General features: G+C 30.0%; 4 protein-coding genes across 4 annotated transcripts; 1 reads left to right on the top strand and 3 right to left on the bottom strand.

Moving 5' to 3' along the window:
• Positions 1-358: 358 nt before the first annotated feature.
• Positions 359-2,425, bottom strand: LOC112797997 (glucan endo-1,3-beta-D-glucosidase-like). The gene has a single exon (XM_025841133.2). It carries the CDS (start codon positions 2,423-2,425, stop codon positions 359-361), a length of 2,067 nt encoding a protein of 688 aa, XP_025696918.1.
• A 2,925-nt stretch (positions 2,426-5,350) lies between these two features.
• Positions 5,351-6,360, top strand: LOC140184268 (glucan endo-1,3-beta-D-glucosidase-like). Its single transcript, XM_072234596.1, has 3 exons — positions 5,351-5,726; positions 5,781-5,843; positions 5,960-6,360. The coding sequence occupies exons 1-3, from the start codon at positions 5,351-5,353 to the stop codon at positions 6,358-6,360; spliced, it is 840 nt and encodes a 279-aa protein (XP_072090697.1).
• Positions 6,361-12,697: 6,337 nt separating this feature from the next.
• LOC112794502 (glucan endo-1,3-beta-D-glucosidase-like) lies at positions 12,698-14,752 on the bottom strand. Its single transcript, XM_025836502.3, has one exon. It carries the CDS (start codon positions 14,750-14,752, stop codon positions 12,698-12,700), a length of 2,055 nt encoding a protein of 684 aa, XP_025692287.2.
• A 1,871-nt stretch (positions 14,753-16,623) lies between these two features.
• LOC112795420 (glucan endo-1,3-beta-D-glucosidase-like) lies at positions 16,624-19,220 on the bottom strand. The gene is made up of 3 exons (XM_025837351.1): positions 17,945-19,220; positions 17,626-17,635; positions 16,624-17,332 (listed from the first exon to the last, which is right to left on the bottom strand). The coding sequence occupies exons 1-3, from the start codon at positions 19,218-19,220 to the stop codon at positions 16,624-16,626; spliced, it is 1,995 nt and encodes a 664-aa protein (XP_025693136.1).
• Between the last annotated feature and the right edge of the window lie 203 nt (positions 19,221-19,423).

Raw genomic sequence — 19,423 nt, 5'->3', positions numbered from 1 at the left:
CTTTCTCTTCTCCCGTTCTCCAAATCTCTACAGTCTGTCTCTGTCTTTCTCTTCTTTTCTATTATTATGGATGATAGAGTGAGATTAAAGGTGTATTATGATGGCCAATTTTTGTTACAAACATCTGAAGGAGTGAAATTTGTGTGTGAAAATCCATTAGATATTATGATTCCATTAACACTATCATTTGAAGAATTAAAAGGTGTGATTTTTGAGAAGATGGATTCTCAAATATCTAGGAGAGTGTCGTGTATTATGTACAGATATCATATATCCGTGTTTGGTGGGTTAGTTTAATTTTTAACGAAATACGTGACTGATGAAGCGAGCATGCAATAAATGTTTTCAGATGTCATTGTCAATTCTCATGGCTCCCATGACCACAATTGAATTTCTCCTCATCATCTCTGCTGTGAATCCACCATAACAGATTACTCAATGAGTTGCCACAATCAAAACACTTCAAGCTTCTAATCTTCTTCAAAGCAAATTGATTGTCATAAATTCCTTCAAGTGCATAGACAAACCCCTTCCACCCATCTCCATCTCCATCTGCAGGACCATCTCCATATCCAGACTGTGTCCATTCCACAAGCTCCTTAACAAAATCAACATTGGAGAACAAACACTCAGAAATAGGCAACAAGGGTAAAACATGAAGTGCAATCTTACTCTCCTTACTAGTATAACAATACCGCATTTTCCTATTTCTCATGTTAACTGAATGATAACCAACTAACTTATTTTCTGTAGTAAAATCTTCTTCATACATATTATCACCCTCTTTCACATGCCACCACATCTTAGCAGCATGAATTTCCAATGATGCAAGAGTTGATCCAATGGCAGAAAGATTGTTGTCACCATATACAACACCCATCAATGCCGCCGAATAGTAAGCATTTACTGCTTCACTGCTGCTGTCTTGTTCCCTTCCTTGATCAGGGAAAGTCTCCCCACCCCAAGAATGCAATGTGTATAGATCAAAACACCTTAGACGCGTATAATTCTTTGAGTTCAAATCATGTTCTCCACCTAAGTTCATGAAATCTGCCATAATAGAATAGGCATGAGGCTTATACTTCATACCCCATGATGGATCAATCTTTGCAAAAACTGCAATTCCATAGAGAAAGTATCCTAAATGATAATGGTGGCAACCATATTTATGATAGTCAAAATCTTGATATGAACGTTCTTTGGTAACAATTCCACCCCAATTTGCATCATATAGAAATCCATTGTCATCAAAAGTCCCATCCAACCATGGCTGAATTGTTTCATGCAAGAACTTCTTCACGGATGGGATCACTTCAAGAAAACCAATCTCCTCGGCTATTAAAGCCAACCTTGCTGCCCTTGCAATAAATTTCCCATAATAGTAAGCTGAAATTGTTGTTATCTCAGAAGAACAAAGAGCAGCAACATCTTTGGAAAGAGCTGATTTGATTTCATCAAAAGATTCTTCTTTGACACCTCTAGTAGAATACCAATTCATAGGAACATGATCTGCTTTCAGCAACCATGAATCTCCAACAACACCAACAAGGTCCCCATCAATGCTCCTATACTTAAAATCTTGAAGAACAGTAACATTACCCGCATCCTTGGATAAAAGTTGAAAATGGAGAGGGTGTGCTAACATTAACAAATCACCATTACCAAACCCTCTCTTCTCCCACTTATATTCAACACAATATGGCTTAGTAAACAAAGCATCACCAGATACAGGGTAACAAGAGCTGTACCTGTCAAGAACATCCTCAAGTTCTGAACTTGAAGTTGGCAACAATGCTATCCTCACTACCAGAGGAACCCCATGATCACGAGAAGTAAATTTTTTTGAGAAAGAGATCATAGTCTCATAGCTGTTACTAACCTTGATTGGTAAAGAAGCATACAAAAGCCATGCTTGACCATTGTCAAGCTTGAGGGCATACTTTGTGAGTGAAGAATTTGAAGTAAAGGATGAGAATTTGTGAACAGTGGTCATTGAAAATAATGGTGTTTGATGAGAGACAGAGAAAGTAACATAAGGGCATCCCCTAACAAGAAAGAATCTAAGATTGGAAGAAGGAAAATCCAGAGTAACACTGAGACCAGTGAAGGAAGATATAACATGGTGGGATTCAGAACTTGTTGAGGAAGAGACAGTGAGATCAGGGTTGAAGTCTTGGTAAATGCAATCAGAATGAACAGAGCGAGAAGGGTAGCAGAGAGAAAGAGAGGAAGCTGAGGGTTTGATGAGGTATGGGTGAATGTACTCAGGGTTGTCGCCATTGCAGAGAAGGAAGTTTTGGAAGAAAGAGTTAGTTGGTAATGGAGATGAAAGAAGGTTCGCAGAAAAGAACTTAGAAGGGTGAAAGCAATCACGTTCGTACATTGTTGTTGGGAACAAGAAAGGTTCATCTTTTGTTGAATCCATTCTTTGTTTTTGATGGGTATGGAGGTTAAAGCTCTGGTTTTTAACTTTTTATAGCTGAGAGTCTGAGACGATGCAAACTGAGGTTTAAACTTTAAAGTGTTAAACCCTTTGAACAAAAATATACTAATTAATTAATTAATTAATTAAATTATAATTACGATTATGAAGATAATTAATAATTAATGTGCATGGTTACGGGTGCGATGGGGGAGAGTTTAGTGATGAACGATTGAACGTGACAACTGACAAGTTACTCCTTTATTCTTTGACGGGACGTTACCAATTAATCCTTTTTCGTGTTGAAGAAGTTAGTATTTAATGGATTAGATAGGTTAAATTTTTTTTTTTTCAAAGAGTACAAATATAAAATATTACAAATTACAAAATCTTATATTAAGTTATAATAATTGCTTTGTTTGGTTACAACAACTATTTTTACATTAAAATTAATCACTAAAATATAATATATATTCAAATATAAAATATAAATTAAAAATAAATTAAATTACATATATATTTAATATTTATTTAAATATTATTAAATTGATAAAAATAAAATTTTTAATAAATTTTTTTAATATATTTAATAAATTTTTAATAATAAAAATAAAAACTTTAAAAAAATTAAAAAGTTACCATTTATATTTTTTTAATTTTTTTAAAAAGATATTCTTTACGTAAAAACAAACAAAATATATTTTATATTATTATATCTAAATATAACTGATACATAAAATATTTTTTATATGAAATATTTAAATATAAATTTATTTTTATTTTTTTAAAAGATTTTTTAAAAAGTATATATTGAGAAAAAATATTTTTTTAAAAATTTACCTAAATAAACCCTTGTACATAAATACATAGCAATTAATTTTAATTTTAGTATTTAAATAATATTTTTTATTTTACAAAATTAAGTTTTAAAAGTTTTAGTTCAATCATTTCACTTACTTTTAAGCAGAATAATTTATACTAAAATAACTAATTTGTTAAATATTTTACAATAAAATAATTAAAATTTATCTATTATATATTTAATTTTACAATTAAAATATGTTACATGTCCCTTTTTCATTGTAATTAGAATCAAATCTTTTCTTTTAAAATTAAAAAATTCTTCTCTCTTTACTAATTTTACAACCAAAATATGCCACATGTCACTTCTCATTGCAATTAAAATCAAATCTTTTCCTCCAAAATTAAAGATTTCTCTTCTCCTCCTTACTAATTTTACAATTTTCACATGTCACTCTTTTATTGTAATTAAAATTAAATATTTGCCTCCAAAATTAAAGAATTCTTCCTTCTCCTTACTAATTTTACAACCAAAATGTGTCACATGTTACTCTCTCATTGTAATTGAAATCAAATATTTTCCTCCAAAATTAAAAAGTTCTTCCCTCCTCTCTCTTCCTTTTTCTATTTCTCTCGTTCCTTCAACCACCCTATCTATTTTATATATCATTATCAATATCAATGACTAATTACTAATTTGACAATCAAAATGTGCAACATACCATTTTTTAATTGTATTAAAATTGAAATTAAAATATACTTATATTATATATCATATATTACAATCTAATTTAATAATCAAATGTGTCACATGACACTCTCTTATTAAAACTGAAAGAAAATATTTTTTTTCAAAATTAATAAATTTTCTTCCTAAATTCTTTCATCTATCTCTCTCCATTTTTCTATTTCTCTCTATCATTTTTATTCTATATATAATTTATATTTTATATTAATGATTTGACAAATCAAAATATGTCATCTGGTATTTTTTATAATTAAAATAAAATTTTTTCTTCCAAAATTAACAAACTCTCGCTCTTACTCTCATTCTTCATCTTTATTTTTTTTCTCTCTTTTATCTCATTCTCTATTTTTTCTATCTTTCTGTTCTATAGAAAACAAAATTATGAAAATAATATAATTCAAATAAAAATTATTATTATTATATACATATATTTTTAATTTTTTTATTTAGTTTTAAATTTTCACCGCTTATCTTTCTAATCTATATTTTTATTTCTCTTCTTTGAAATATTCGTTACATATAAATTGGAGAGAATACTAATGTTATAATTAAAAGTTAGAATCAAGATTCAATTGTTTTAAAAAAAAATTAATTTTGAGTTAGTTCTATAACTATCAGTATAATTTTTTTATACTAATATCTAATTATATTTTTATATACATAAAGAGAAAAAATATTATTTTTAAATAACAAGTATAAAATTCATTATTTCTATTTGTACAACAGACTTAACACCTAATTAAATATAAAAGTATATATGTTAAATTATTTTAAATTTTACATACCAAATGTTCAATTTAATTATTAATAAAAAATTAGACTTTTTCATATAAAAATAATAACTAAAAATCTTATTATTTGATTTTTTATCTATAGATACCTTAATCTTTTTAGTCAGAGATTTTTGTCAACCTATGACTTTTTTTGGTAAAAGTAGTTTGACTTTATAAGTCTTTTATGCCATGCATAATCTATACTGTCAGAACAAAGTGAACCATAATTTTAAAAGATTTATATTCCGTAATGTTATTAGAAATAAAAATACTAGTTAACAAGACAAACACATTTTTTTTCTTACATATTGGTATAATCTTGGTGTAATACTTAATCATTGGATTTTATGGTGTTTTTCGAAATTGTGGGAACAGTACAATACGCCTCCCTTGTATTGACAATACTTAAAATATACAATACAAGGGGGCGTATTGTCAATACAAGGGAGGCGTATTGTACTGTTCCCACAATTTCGAAAAACACCATAAAATCCAATGATTAAGTATTACACCCAAATTTTTTCAATATATAAAAAAATTAACCGACAAACACAACCCGATAAATCTTAAGAATTTGTTCATGGTGTTGTGATAAGAATCCCATTAATGATAGCTGGTGTTGTTGGTGTTGTTGGGGATTCATGGATGTTGGAAGCAGAACATGTTCCCGTAACTTGGCACTCTATTAGAGGTTTCAATCAAGACTCCTATGATGAAATCAAACAAGCTCTTTGTAGAGATGTTGGTGCTCTTAGTTCTTCAAAAATAGCTAATACTTCATCTTCCTGTTATTGCAGATCGATTGCAAGGGCAGCAAGGTTTGCAATGATAGCTGAGGAAGTTGGTTTTCTTGACTTGATTTCACTTGTTAAGAAATTCTTGAAAGAAACCATTCAGCCATGGTTAGATGGGACTTTTAGAGGGAATGGATTTTTGTATGAAAAGCAATGGGGAGGGCTTATTACTAAAAGCGGTGCTGATAGTTCAGGAGCATAATGTGGGTTTGGAGTTTACAATATTCATCATGTTCAACTAGGTAACTTTGTGTATGGAATTGCAGTTCTTGCAAAGATTGATCCGAATTGGGTAAGAAGTATAGGTCAGAAGCATATTCACTCATGGAAGATTTCATGAACTTGGGAGGAAAAGATTCAAAATCTAAGTATACACGTTTAAGGTGTTTTGATCTGTTCATGTTGCACTCTTGGGATTCAGGGCTAGAGGATAGTGATGTTGGAAGATTTCAATTGATTAGTGGTGAAGCTGTGAATGCATATTATTCAGCAGCGTTGATGGGTTTGGCATATAATGATGCAAATCTTGTTGCTATTGGTTCAACTCATGCTGCTCAAATGTGGGGCTATTTAAAGAGGGATGATGAAAAGTTTGAGGAGTTTACAAAGGAGAATAGGTTAATGGAGGTTCTATATTCTAACAACAGGGAAAGTAGAGTTAAATGGAATACACTTGCCTTTTATGTTCTTCCATTATTGCCTATTACTGAGTTCTTGTTTTCCAACGTTGGTTTTGTGAAGGAGGTTGTGGAGTGGACTATGCCTTGTTTGAATAGGGATGGTGTTTTAGAAAAATTGAAGTGGTTGGGAAGGAATTTATGATAATGAAGGTGCATTGAAGAAGATTAGGGAGTTGACAATTTTTTATGATGAAAGAAACTCATTGAGCAATCTGTTATGGTGGCTGCACAGCAAAAGAGGCCATGGAGAGTAATTGTAAGAGCAACAAGATTGGCTCTAATGGCTGAAAAAGTTGGCTTTATTGATGTGATCCCAACTCTGAAGAAGTTGTTGGGCTTGGCATATAATGATACAGAACTTGTTTCATTAAGATCAACTCTTGCAGCATTGGAAATTCATGCAGTTAAAATGTGGTGGCATGTGAATGGAGGAGGAGATAGTAATATGTATGAAGAACACTTTGTAAAAGAGAACAAGTTAATTGGGGTTCTATGGACTAATAAGAGAGACCGTGGATTATGGTTTGCTCCTCCTGTGTGGAAAGAGTTTAGGCTTGGGATTCAGCTTTTGCCATTAGTACCTGTTTCCGAATTCTTATTTTCTAATAAGAGTTTACTATGCCTGCTTTGGATAGAGATGGTGTTGAAGGTGGGTGGAAGGGGTTTGTGTATGCATTGGAAGGAGTTTATGATAATAAAAGTGCTTTGGAGAAGATTAGAAGCTTGAAGGATTTTGATAATAGCAGAGGTAGTAATTTTGATGATGATGCAACTGATTTGGTCATTACTGTCTTATTGCCAACTAGGAAGATAGACAAAATGCATAAACCTCTTCCCATCATTTGGCAAATCAAAATGATTAAAAAATAAAAACACCATTTTTATTACTTTTTTAATAAGCGATGTATCAAACCCCTGTATTTTACCAGACCTAAATTTTTTTTATCACATTAATGAAGGTATTTATTTTATAGGGTATTATATCACTAAAGATGGTGATTTGTGAAGATTATTTTGGGAATTCTAAGTATTAGATCACACTTATCATCATTTATTCTTACTAATTAACACACAAATCACACCTATCATTATTTATTTTTACTAATTAAAACACTGAAAATTAAAACACTGATCTACTGAAAATTAAAAATTAAAACACTGATCAACAACAAAGAAATATGAATATCATGAGATCAGAGTGAGACCTCAGTAAGTTGATAATGTTAAACATCCCAGGCAGTAGCAATTACACTGAAAATTAAAACACTGATCTACTGAAAATTAAAAATTAAAACACTTATTCTAACTCCAGAAAAATTTCGGTGAGTATTCCTTCGCATAATTCAACGGTTCATTTGAAAATTATTGATCGGACATTAGCACCTTCTTCTTCTTGGTGTTGTCTTGATAGAAACTTAAGATCTATGAATTTACGAACCAAACTAATATTCTCGCAGCAGCGGGAGATGGACCTCAGCAAATACGGGAAGACCTTCCCCCAAGGATCGACCTGGATTCCAGTGTCCACTGTACAATATTGGAGAAAAAGGCCTTCTGGATCAGGTGGCGGTTTTCTGATGGTTCTTCAATAATTTCCTCAATATCAAAAAGTTCCTTGAAAATTTCTCTTTTTTCTCTTTCTGCTTCTTCAGCTTCTCCGATGACCTTAAGGTTCACCGGTTCATGTCTCAAGCTGTTTAGCTTCTTCTCTAGTTCCGCAATGCTCCCTTGAAGATAAACGGTGGTTCTTTGATTTCCGTCAGCCATGTGTTTGGTTGAAAGGTATCGGTGCCAAATTGAACAGAGGAGAAGAATGGTAGTGGAGAGAAGAGAGAAAAAGGAATTTCACTAATAGCTGCGTAACTAATTGTAACTAATCTAATTGAGAGAGATTGTAATTAACTCTCTGCTGACTCAGCTACAAGTTTAACTAATTCAGTTTAGCTTAACCGTTACTTTATTAGAGTCCGTTTGAGAAGTAGTAAAAGCTATTTTTTTTTTTTTACTTTTAGATTATGAAAAGTTATAATATGCGTGTTTGACATCATTTTAAAAAAAGCTTTCAACTTCTCAAAAAGTTAATTTACAATTTTTTAAAAAATTAGAAATATATGACTTCTCTGTTTCTTGATAAATCATTCTACCACTTTTTAAAAAAAATTAATTTTAAAACAAAAAAAATCTATTTTCTTTTTTGACTCTGTAAAAAATACTGACCCTTCACCACCATTTTCATTCAAGGCCTGCTAGAAGCATTGGCCTTCCACCATCATTCTCACGCAATGTTCCAAACCTCACCATTTTCACCTAATGATTTATTTGATGGAAGTATTGATCCTCTACCACCATTTTCATTTTCAGACAATATTGCATCTGAACAACCTACTGCATATATTCCTTCTGAATATTTTTTATCATTTTATCACTCTATTTTTTATTATTAAATTTGCATTCAACTGTAATATGAAATTTCAGTTTTAATTTTATTTTGTTCACATGTGATTTTATAGCTTGCTATTATTTTCATAGTTAATTATAGCAGGTTCTTGACTTCAATAAAGAAAAAGGGAGTTCTAATAGAAGTAAAATAAAAAAACAACAACAAAATATACATTGACACACATTATATAGTTATTTTTTATTTTCACCTACCATATCATACACAATATTAGTGATTAGGTTAGGTAAAATCAACATTTAATATTAAAAAGTATTTATTATCCTTGTTATTTTAATATTCATTCTTTTCAGTAAAAAAATTATTTTTTAAATTATTTATCCAAATACTACAACTTTAAAATAAATAATTTTATAACTAAAAATTTAAATACAAAATAATTTATTTATAAGTCGCTATTAATAAAAATAATTATACTTTAAGTTCTTTTGAAAAAGTAACTAAATTGGGCCTCAGTGGTACACTGGTATTTCAACTTTGCGTTTTTTCTCAATCTCTCTTTCTTTCTTCCTTTGGGTAGTTATAGTCTCGCGTTTAAACCATTATATTCGTGCACGTTAGCACGTAAGATAACTCACGTGTCAGAATGTGACGCTATTAGGTGCGGAGTTTTAAAACTCCATGGTAAAGAGAAAGTGTAAAGTTTTCAATTAAAATTTTAAAAGTTCTTAAATAAGAAGAGAGAGATCATTAAAATTTATTTTACGTTGTTTTTGTCTCAAATCTACTTTAAGTTAGAATTAATTTTTTTATTTGAAATTATAGTGAGTTAAAATTAAAAACTGTAGCAATAAAAAAATATTTTTATAAATTTTTATTTAAAATTTATTTAGATTAGAATTTTTTTGTTTTATTATTTTCATTTTGGACTATTTTATTTTGAAATTGATATCAAACTATTATAATAAAAACAAAAATAAAAGATAAAAAAACTAATAAAATAAAAATATCTTTTTACAGTTAATTTTAAAATACTAAAATATAATTTAAAATTAAAATTATTTAATTTGAATTAAAAATATGATTTAATTTTAAAAAAATAACCTGTAATATTAGTTAACTTTTAAAATACAAAAATATTTTTTTAAAATTAAATTTGTTTTTTTATTTTAAATATTAAAAATTTATGTTTGAATTTAGAATGATAAAAATTACTACTTTTGAGAATTAGTTTTAAAATATATATTTAAAGATTAATTAAAAATACGCGTCTTTCTCTTTTTTGTTTTATTTTTTTAATTATTTAAACTAAAATACAAAAGTTTAATTTTTATTTTTATTTATTTTGATTTTTTTATATTTTATTTAAATCTAAATATGGGTATTTTTTATTGATATTTATGTTTTAAAGTTAATAAAAAATAAATAAATAATTAACTTAAAAGTAAAAAATGTCAATAATATGTACTAGTAATAAATCAAATTAGATTTATTCGATTTACTACTGGTACAATATATATAAATCAAATAAAATTACGCCAATATCCTAAACTGGATTAGATTATATGCATGTCTCATTTATAACTTTATATAAATCAAATTTAATTGATTCGATTTACGCTATTTACATGTAAATCAAATCGATTTACATAGAATTGTAAACGACATATACATATAACCTAATTCAGTTTAGACTATCGTTGATCCCAAGATATTATCATATTAATTATAAATATCAACTCTCAACTAATATTTACATGTTTGCCTCATTGTTTATTTAAGAGCTTTAGAATTAGGTTATTTAAATCAACTAGTTATAGAAAACAAAATTTTAATTTTAATTTTAATTTAAAATATTTAAATATTATATTAGTTACTTTTAAAAAAGACAAAAATACATTCTATTAAGACTAGTGACGAATTTATAAGTTTGAATAACCAATTCAACAACAAATTATATAATAGTTGGCTGTAATATTTAATGTCTAAAAATGATAGATTAAACCATAATAGCTCTTTTAAGTTCATATCAAATTTCATCTCAAACTATATGTCGACTAAAAATAATTAAATTTATCAGCAGATCTAATCTAAATTATTATATTTTTACTAATTTTATTACTGTATCATGTTATTAGTATTTTATTATGAACTATGGCTCAAATGGCCGATACTCATAATTGCTTCGAGTAAACACTCAATTAAGGATCAGTCTATCATAATGTATATTATTGGCATTTATAATAGAAAAATCAAATACGTTATGTAAAAAATATATTTTAATCTATTATACCATTAATTTTGTGATCGATTAGATATTTTTTAAGTAAAAATGAGTGATATTTAAATAAAATATTAGCAATCAATTTAATAATCAAGACAAAAAAAACTTTGGAATGATTAGAAAAATTTTAATAACTAAACAAATTATTAATGACAAATTTAGAGATTGACTGAGCAATCAACATAAAAATTAAGATAAAATTAAGCCACAATTTATGATGACTTATAATTATCTATATACTTTTTACTTGAATTTGATATTGTTTTTAATTATTTAGAATTAAGTGGTATGTTATAGATGGAATAAATGGTATGTTATTCGATATTACTTATAATATAGTTAATTTTTAAAATAAAAAAATAACATATAAAACAAGTATTATGAGATAAATTATAATATCAAATAAATAATTAAAATAAATAAAATTTAAATTTATTAATTAATTAGAATTTATAAACAAAATTAATAATTTTAATAATTTATATATTAATAGAACATGTAAATTCTTAATAGTACGTCATAAAAAAAATCTCAATAGTAATCATAATTGTCATTTTGTTAAAAATATAAAGAAAAGTTATAATTAATGTGTTTGTAATTTTACAAGAATGATATATTAATTGTTTAATAATTTTATCAATATGCATTAAAAACTCCATTAAAAATGCTTATCGAAAATGAAAAATAGGAGAGAGTATGAAAATATTTGGTAAGTGGCTTGAGTCTTGATTTTGGAACTATAAAAAGATATAAATTGAAATAATAACTCTTAGCTCTTAAAATACAGTAGCTGCATAATTTGGTGTTAGAGAAAAGCCATTTGCAGTACAATAATATATTCTCTTACATCTTAGTTGAATGTTAATTGAGCTTGAAATAACCTTAAATTTGTAAGATTTATTAGGTTTGTGATGCCTTGTTAAACCTACTTTCTACACAAAACAAGTTCTTATCCCAGAAGATAATAATCTCTTTGTACAATTTCAGAAATGCTCAATAATTATACTCTGACTAAAAAAAAATCTATGAATAGCACACAATAAATTTAAAACTTCAAAGTTAATCTTAGCTTGCATAGCTAAAATTTCCTCCTAATTTGCATGAAAGAAATATTCTTCCACAATTTGAAGCCTGAAGGGTTTTGATGATGGGAACAGGGAACAGGGAACTCATTTAGTAATTTGCTATGGTGGATTCATAGCAGAGGCTTATGGAAAACAGAATAGGGGAATTCTGTGATGAAAAACACTAAAACAGTTCTCAGCATAGAACAAAATGTATTGCATATACTCTATTCTAAGATCTTGGTCAATATAGCTAAATGTGTACACCATGCTCCATATAACTCTATTGTAGAGGCACTTAGAGTTGAGAGTTAAGACCCTCCACATCTTCTGAAAAGTGTTAAAATAAATTCACCATAGGAATCTCTTTCTCCACTAGGCATCTTTACTGAACTTTCATTCAAACAAAGCAAGAATATAATCAAAGGAAACTCTCAAGTTTTCAATCTATTTGTTCAGATTCAGAAATGCTTAATAATTAGTCTGTTTTGAAAGAAAAACCTAACTCTATGAATAGCATGCATACAGAATCCAAATTCCAAACATCATAAGTAATCTTGACAAAGATTAAAAGGCTTGCATAATTAAAATATCCTCCTGATTTGCATGACTTGATCATTAAATTTTAATAACCTAAGTCCATAAACTAGGGTGCAATTCAAGAAATAATAAGATAGTAATACTAAGTTTTCGATGTTGAAACCACAGGAACAATGACAGGACCAACATTGTTTTAATTACAAGAATCTTGATGATGATCTCTATGGCCTCTTCTGCTGTGCAGCCACCATAACAGATTGCTCAATGAGTTCCCTTCTTCATCATCAAAACTTGTCAACTCCCTAATCTTCTTCAATGCAGCTTCATTATCATAAATTCCTTCCATTGCATAAACCAACCACTTCCATGTTTCTTCGACACCATCCCTATTCAAACAAGGCATAGTCCACTCCACAACCTCCTTCACAAAACCAACATTGGAAAACAAGAACTCCGTAATAGGCAGAATTGGAAGAACATGATTGACAAGCCTAAGCTCTTTCCAAGCCAGTGGAGCAAACCAAGTTCTACTTTCCCTCTTGTTAGACCATAGAATGCCCATTAACCTATTCTCCTTTGTAAACTCATCACTACATTTACTATCATCCATCTTTAAATGGCACCACATTTGAGCAGCATGAATTTCCAATGATGCAAGAGTTGAACCAATAGCAACAAGATTTGCATCATTATATGCCAAACCCATCAACGCTGCTGAATAATATGCATTCACAGCTTCACCCCTATCCATTTGATCCCTTCCATGAACACTCTCCTCTAGCCCTGAATCCCAAGAGTGTAACATGAACAGATCAAAACACCTTAAACGCGTACATTTAGATTTTGAATCTTTTCCTTCCAAGTTCATGAAATCTTCCATGAGTGAATATGCTTCTGACCTATACTTGTTACCCCAATTCGGATCGATCTTAGCAAGAACTGCGATTCCATACACAAAGTACCCCAGAAGAGAATGACGATTGTCGTAAAATTCAGGCTCAAATTCCTCTTCAATATCATCAGAACCGAATTTAGTAATAAGCCCTCTCCATTGCTTTTCATAGAAAAATCCATTCCCTTTAAAAGTGCCATCTAACCATGGCTGAATGGTTTCTTTCAAGAATTTCTTAACAAGTGAAATCAAGTCAAGAAAACCAACTTCCTCAGCTATCATTGCAAGCCTTGCTGCCCTTGCAATCGATCTGCCATAATAGTAAGATAAAGCAGTACCTATTTTTGAAGAACAAAGAGCACCAACATCTTTACAAAGAGCTTGTTTGATTTCATCATAGGAATCTTGATTGACACCTCTAGTAGAGTGCCAAGTTACAGGAACATGTTCAGCTTCCAACAACCATGAATCTCCAACAACACCAATAAGGTCCCCATCAATGCTTCTATACTTAAAATATTTAAGAACAGTCACATTACCCTCATCTTTAGACAGAAGTTGAAGATGGAGAGGATGAGCTAACATCAACAAATTACCAAGCCCTTTCTTCTCCCATTTGTATTCAACACAATACGGCTTAGTGAAGATAGCCTCTCCAGAAACAGGGTAGCAAAAGCTGTACCTGTCAAGAACAACCTCGCTTTTTGAACTTGAATCTGGCATAACTGCTATCCGAACCATCAGAGGAGACTCATCAGAAGAAATATTGGAGAAAGTGAGTTTCATGTCAAGGCTGAAGCTAAATATGGTTGGTGAAGAAGTATAGATAAGCCATTTCTGACCATTTTCAAGCTGAAGGGTATACTTAATTGGTGAAGCATTTGAAGAAAAAGAAGATATTTTATGGATGGAGGTTATAGAAAAAGATGCATGTTGAGACAAAAAAACAGTAACATAGGGGCATCCCCTAACAAGGAAGAAAGTGAGATTAGATGAAGGAAAATCCAGAGTGACACTGAGATCACTGAAGGAAGATATAACATGGTGGGAAGGAGTACTTGTTGTGGAAGTGATAGTGAGATCAGGAGTGAAGACTTGGTGCATGGAATGAGAGGAGACAGAGAGAGAAGGGTAGCAGAGAGAAACAGAGGAATCAGAGGGTTTGATGAGGTAAGGGTGAATGTACTCTTGTATGTTGCCATCGTTGAGGACGAAGTTCTGGAAGAATGAGTTTGTAGGCAAAGCAGAAGAGAGAAGGTTTTCAGAGAAGAAATTTGAAGGGTCAGGGAGCACTTCAGAGTTTGTAAGTGGGAAGTGAAAAGGTTGTTCATCATCTAACTGTGTTGTGTTTGCCATTATCTGCATCTGCATGCATGCAGTGACTTTGAATTCTAGTCTGAAATTTAGGTACCAACGAGGGAATGTGACATAACTAACACTTTTAAGATCACTCGTTGCCTCTTCCTCTTCTTTAACCCAGAAAAGATAACTTAGACCCATTTTAATTTAATTACTATAATTACTCTTAAGTGAGCCTTTTGGATTTTCTATGTACTAATACCCTAATAAAATAGAGGATCCATTCCCAAAATATTTTGCAATAATCACATCTGGGTAATCGGAGTATATTTACAAGAGTTTGGTGGCATCTTAAAAATTGCTTGATGAAAGGATTTTTTAGTTTGGATGGGTAAACAACTTAATTAAGTTACTTTTAAAGAAATAGTTTAAATAATAAATATTTATATTAAAAATAGCTTATAAATAAGTTATTTTTTATTTGATTTTTTAGTTCTAAAAGTACTTACTTTAAGAGAAAAGTGATAAAAAACTTTTTATTATGAAAAAAGTTATTATTTTTAACTTTTTCTTAAGCACCAAAATAATTTTTTAAAAATTTGTAATTTTATTTTGAAAATTTTACCAGACATTAATACTATGAGCCCGTTTGAAAAGTAGCAGAAACTACTTTTTTTTTTTTTACTTTTAAATTATGAGAATCTACGTGTTTGTCCTATTTTACAAAAAGCTTTTAACTTCACAAAAAGTTAATTTACAGCTTTTTGAAGAAGTAGAAATATATAACTTCTCTATTTCTCGATAAGTTATTCTACCACTTCCTTAAAAAAATTTAATTTCAAAACAAACAAAAAAAGTACTGACCCTTCTTGACTCTGTGACCATTCACTACTATTTTTACTCAAGATCTGTTAGAAGCACTGGCCTTCCACCATCATTCTCACGCAATGTTCCAAACCTCACCATTTTCACGTAATGATTCATGTGATGGAAGTATTGATCCTCCACCACCATTTTCATTTTCAGACAATATTGCATCTAAACAACCTAATGTATATATTCCTTTTAAGTATTTTTTTTATCATTTTATCACTCTATTTTTTATTATTAAATTTGTATTTAACTGTAATATGAAATTTTAGTTTTAATTTTATTTTTTTCACATGTGATTTTATAACTTGCTATTATTTTCATAGTTAATTATAGCAAGTTCTTGACCTCAATAAAGAAGAATGGAGTTTTAATAGGAATAAAAAAAATCAAAAACAACAACAAAATATACATTTACACATTTTATATTTATTTTTTATTTTCACCTACCATATCATACACAATATTAGTGATTAGGTTATGTAAAATCAACTTTCAATATTGAAAAATATTTGTTATTATCGTTATTTTAATATTCATTCTTTTCTATAAAAAAATTTATTTTTTGAGTTATTTATCCAAATAATACAACTTTAAAATAAGTACTTTTATAACTAAAAATCCAAATATAAAATAACTTATTTATAAGCTGAAATTAATAAAAGTACTTATTTATAAGTTATTTACTCAAACTTGGCCTATATCTTTTCAGAAATTAAAAGTAAAAAAAAAATCACTTATAAGATTTTGTTATTTACTCAAATTGGGCCTATATATATGAATAGCATGCATACAGAATCCAAATTCCAAACTTCATAAGTAATCTTTGACAAAGATCAAAAAGCTTGCATAATTAAAATATCCTCCTGATTTGCGTTACTTGATCATTAAATTTGAATAACCTAAGTCCTTAAACTATTAAAGGGTGCAATTCAAGAAATAATAAGATAGTAATACTAAGTTTTCGATATTGAAACCACAGGAACAATGACAGGACCAACATCGTTTTAATTTCAAGAATCTTGATGATGATCTCCATGGCCTCTTCTGCTGGGCAGTCACCATAATAGATTGTTCAATGAGTTCCCTTCTTCATCACCAAAACTTATCAATTCCTTAATCTTTTTCAATGCATCTTCATTATCATAAATTCTTTCTATTGCATAAACCAACCACTTCCATTTTTCTTCAACACCAACCCTGTTCAAACAAGGCATAGTCCACTCCACAACCTCCTTCACAAAACCAACATTAGAAAACAAGAACTCAGTAATGGACAGCAATGGAAGAACATGAGCGGCAAGTGTATGCTCTTTCCAAGCCGGAGGAGCATACCTCTTGTTAGACCATAGAATCACCATTAACCTATTCTCCTTTGCAAACTCATCACTACATTTATTATCATCCATCTTTAAATGGCACCACATTTGAGCAGCATGAATTTCTAATGCTGCCAGAATTGAACCAATAGCAACAAAATTTGCATCATTATATGCCAAACCCATCAACGCTGCTGAATAATATGTATTCACAGCTTCACCACTATTCAATTGATATCTTCCATCAGCCCTATCCTCTAGCCCTGAATCCCAAGAGTGTAACATGAACAGATCAAAATATCTTAAACGTGTATAATTAGATTTTGAATCTTTTCCTCCCAAGTTCATGAAATCTTCCATGAGTGAATATGCTTCTGACCTATACTTCTTACCCCAATTTGGATCGATCTTCGCAAGAACAGCGATTCCATAAACAAAGTACCCCAGAACAGGGACAGATCCAGAAATGATATTATGGGGGCCAATAACACATATAATATTAAAAATTATGTAAAAAAATTATATAATATAAGATGTATTACGAATATATTTTAAAGTAAAAAGAAATATGTATATACTTTTTACTAACGAAATAGTCGATTCTTTATATCATAAAATTCACCGATAATAGAATTTGTATAAAATTTTTCAGTAATTTTCTTTTCAATATAATTAAAAGAAAATTATCAAAAAATTCATCTTTTATTTTGTTTCTAAGTTATTTTTCACAATATTCATAGTTGAAAAAAATCTCTTAATTGTAGCAGTTGAAATTAATATCAAATGAATAAAAAAAGACTGCTACAAAAAGAAAAAAATTCACTTTATGATATTTGAAATTTTTTATTTAATTAAAAAATATTAGTAATAATATCTTTAATATTGTTACTTACTTTTTAAATATTAAAAATTATTAATATTAAAATTAGACTGAATTTTTATTTATACTAGACTAAATACTAAATATTTTTTTTAAAAAAAATAAATTATACATAATAACTTATTACTCTTATACCCCCTTATGTCCTATGTCCGTCCCTGCGGCCCACAAGAGAACGACGATAGTTGTAAAAACTAAACTCAACGTTCTCTTCAATATCATCAGAGCCTAGTTTAGTAATAAGCCCTCCCCATTGCTTTTCATACAAAAATCCATTCCCTTTGAAAGTCCCATCTAACCATGGCTGAATGGTTTCTTTCAAGAATTTCTTAACAAGTGAAATCAAGTCAAGAAAACCAACTTCCTCAGCTATCATTGCAAGCCTTGCAGCCCTTGCAATCGATTTGCCATAATAGAAAGATGTAGTAGTATCCATTTTTGAAGAACAAAGAGCACCAACATCTCTACAAAAAGCTTGTTTGATTTCATGATAGGAGTCTTGATTGACACCTCTAGCAGAGTGCCAAGTTACAGGAACATGTTCGGCTTCCAACAACCATGAATCTCCAACAACACCAATAAGGTCCCCATCAATGCTTCTATACTTAAAATGTTCAAGAACAGTGACATTACCCTCATCTTTAGACAGAAGCTGAAGATGGAGAGGGTGAGCTAACATCAACAAAATACCAAGCCCTTTCTTCTCCCATTTGTATTCAACACAATATGGCTTACTGAACAAAGCATCTCCAGAAATAGGGTAGCAAAAGCTGTACCTGTCAAGAACAACCTCGCTTTTTGAACTTGAATCTGGCATAACTGCAATCCGAAGCATCACAGGAGCCTCTTCAGAAGAAATATTGGAAAAAGTGAGTTTCATGTCAAGGCTGAAACTAAATATGGTTGGTGAAGAAGTATAGATAAGCCATTTCTGACCATTGTGAAGCTGAAGAGTATACTTAATTGGTGAAGCATTTGAAGAAAAAGAAGAGATTTTATGGATGGAGGTAATGGAAAGAGATTCATGTTGTGACAGAGAAACGGTAACATAAGGGCTTCCCCTAACAAGGTAGAAAGTGAGATTGGAAGATGGAAACTCAAGAGTGACACTGAGATCACTGAAGGAAGATATAACATGGCTGGAATGAGAACCTTTTGAGGAAGAGATAGTGAGATCACGTGTGAAGACTTGGTGCATAGAATGAGAGGAGACAGAGAGAGAAGGGTAGCAGATAGAAACAGAGGAATCAGAGGGTTCGATGAGGTAAGGATGAATATACTCTTCTATGTCGCCACCGTTGAGGACGAAGTTCTGGAAGAATGAGTGTGTAGGCAAAGGACAAGAGAGAAGGTTTTCAGAGAAGAAGCTTGGAGGGTCAGGGAGCTCCTCGTCTTCGGAGTCTGCTATTGGGAAATGAAAAGGTTGTTCATCATCTAACTGTGTTGTGTTTGCCATTATCTGCATCTGCATGCATGCAGTGACTTTGAATTCTAGTCTAAAATTTAGGCACCATAGCAGGAATATATATATAAGAGGGATATAACCCTGGAATGTGAATTAAGACTTGAGACTTTTAAGATCACTCTTTGCCTCTTCCTCTTCTTTAACACAGAAAAGATAACTTAGACCCATTTTAATTTAATTATACTATAATTACT

This window comes from Arachis hypogaea, chromosome 4 (assembly GCF_003086295.3).
Source record: "Arachis hypogaea cultivar Tifrunner chromosome 4, arahy.Tifrunner.gnm2.J5K5, whole genome shotgun sequence".
NCBI lineage: Eukaryota > Viridiplantae > Streptophyta > Magnoliopsida > Fabales > Fabaceae > Arachis > Arachis hypogaea.
This window is presented reverse-complemented; position numbering and strand designations above follow the sequence as displayed.

What these genes read in the sequence shown, in the direction of transcription:
- LOC112797997 (XM_025841133.2), bottom strand. Translation starts at nt 2,425, where the DNA reads ATGGATTCAACAAAAGATGAACCTTTCTTGTTCCCAACAACAATGTAC.
- LOC140184268 (XM_072234596.1), top strand. Translation starts at nt 5,351, where the DNA reads ATGATAGCTGGTGTTGTTGGTGTTGTTGGGGATTCATGGATGTTGGAA. An exon ending in TACTAAAAGCGGTGCTGATA is followed by an intron (nt 5,727 to 5,780) that starts GTTCAGGAGCAT and finishes ATGTTCAACTAG; the next exon opens with GTAACTTTGTGTATGGAATT. An exon ending in GAATTGGGTAAGAAGTATAG is followed by an intron (nt 5,844 to 5,959) that starts GTCAGAAGCATA and finishes CTTGGGATTCAG; the next exon opens with GGCTAGAGGATAGTGATGTT.
- LOC112794502 (XM_025836502.3), bottom strand. Translation starts at nt 14,752, where the DNA reads ATGGCAAACACAACACAGTTAGATGATGAACAACCTTTTCACTTCCCA.
- LOC112795420 (XM_025837351.1), bottom strand. Translation starts at nt 19,220, where the DNA reads ATGGCAAACACAACACAGTTAGATGATGAACAACCTTTTCATTTCCCA.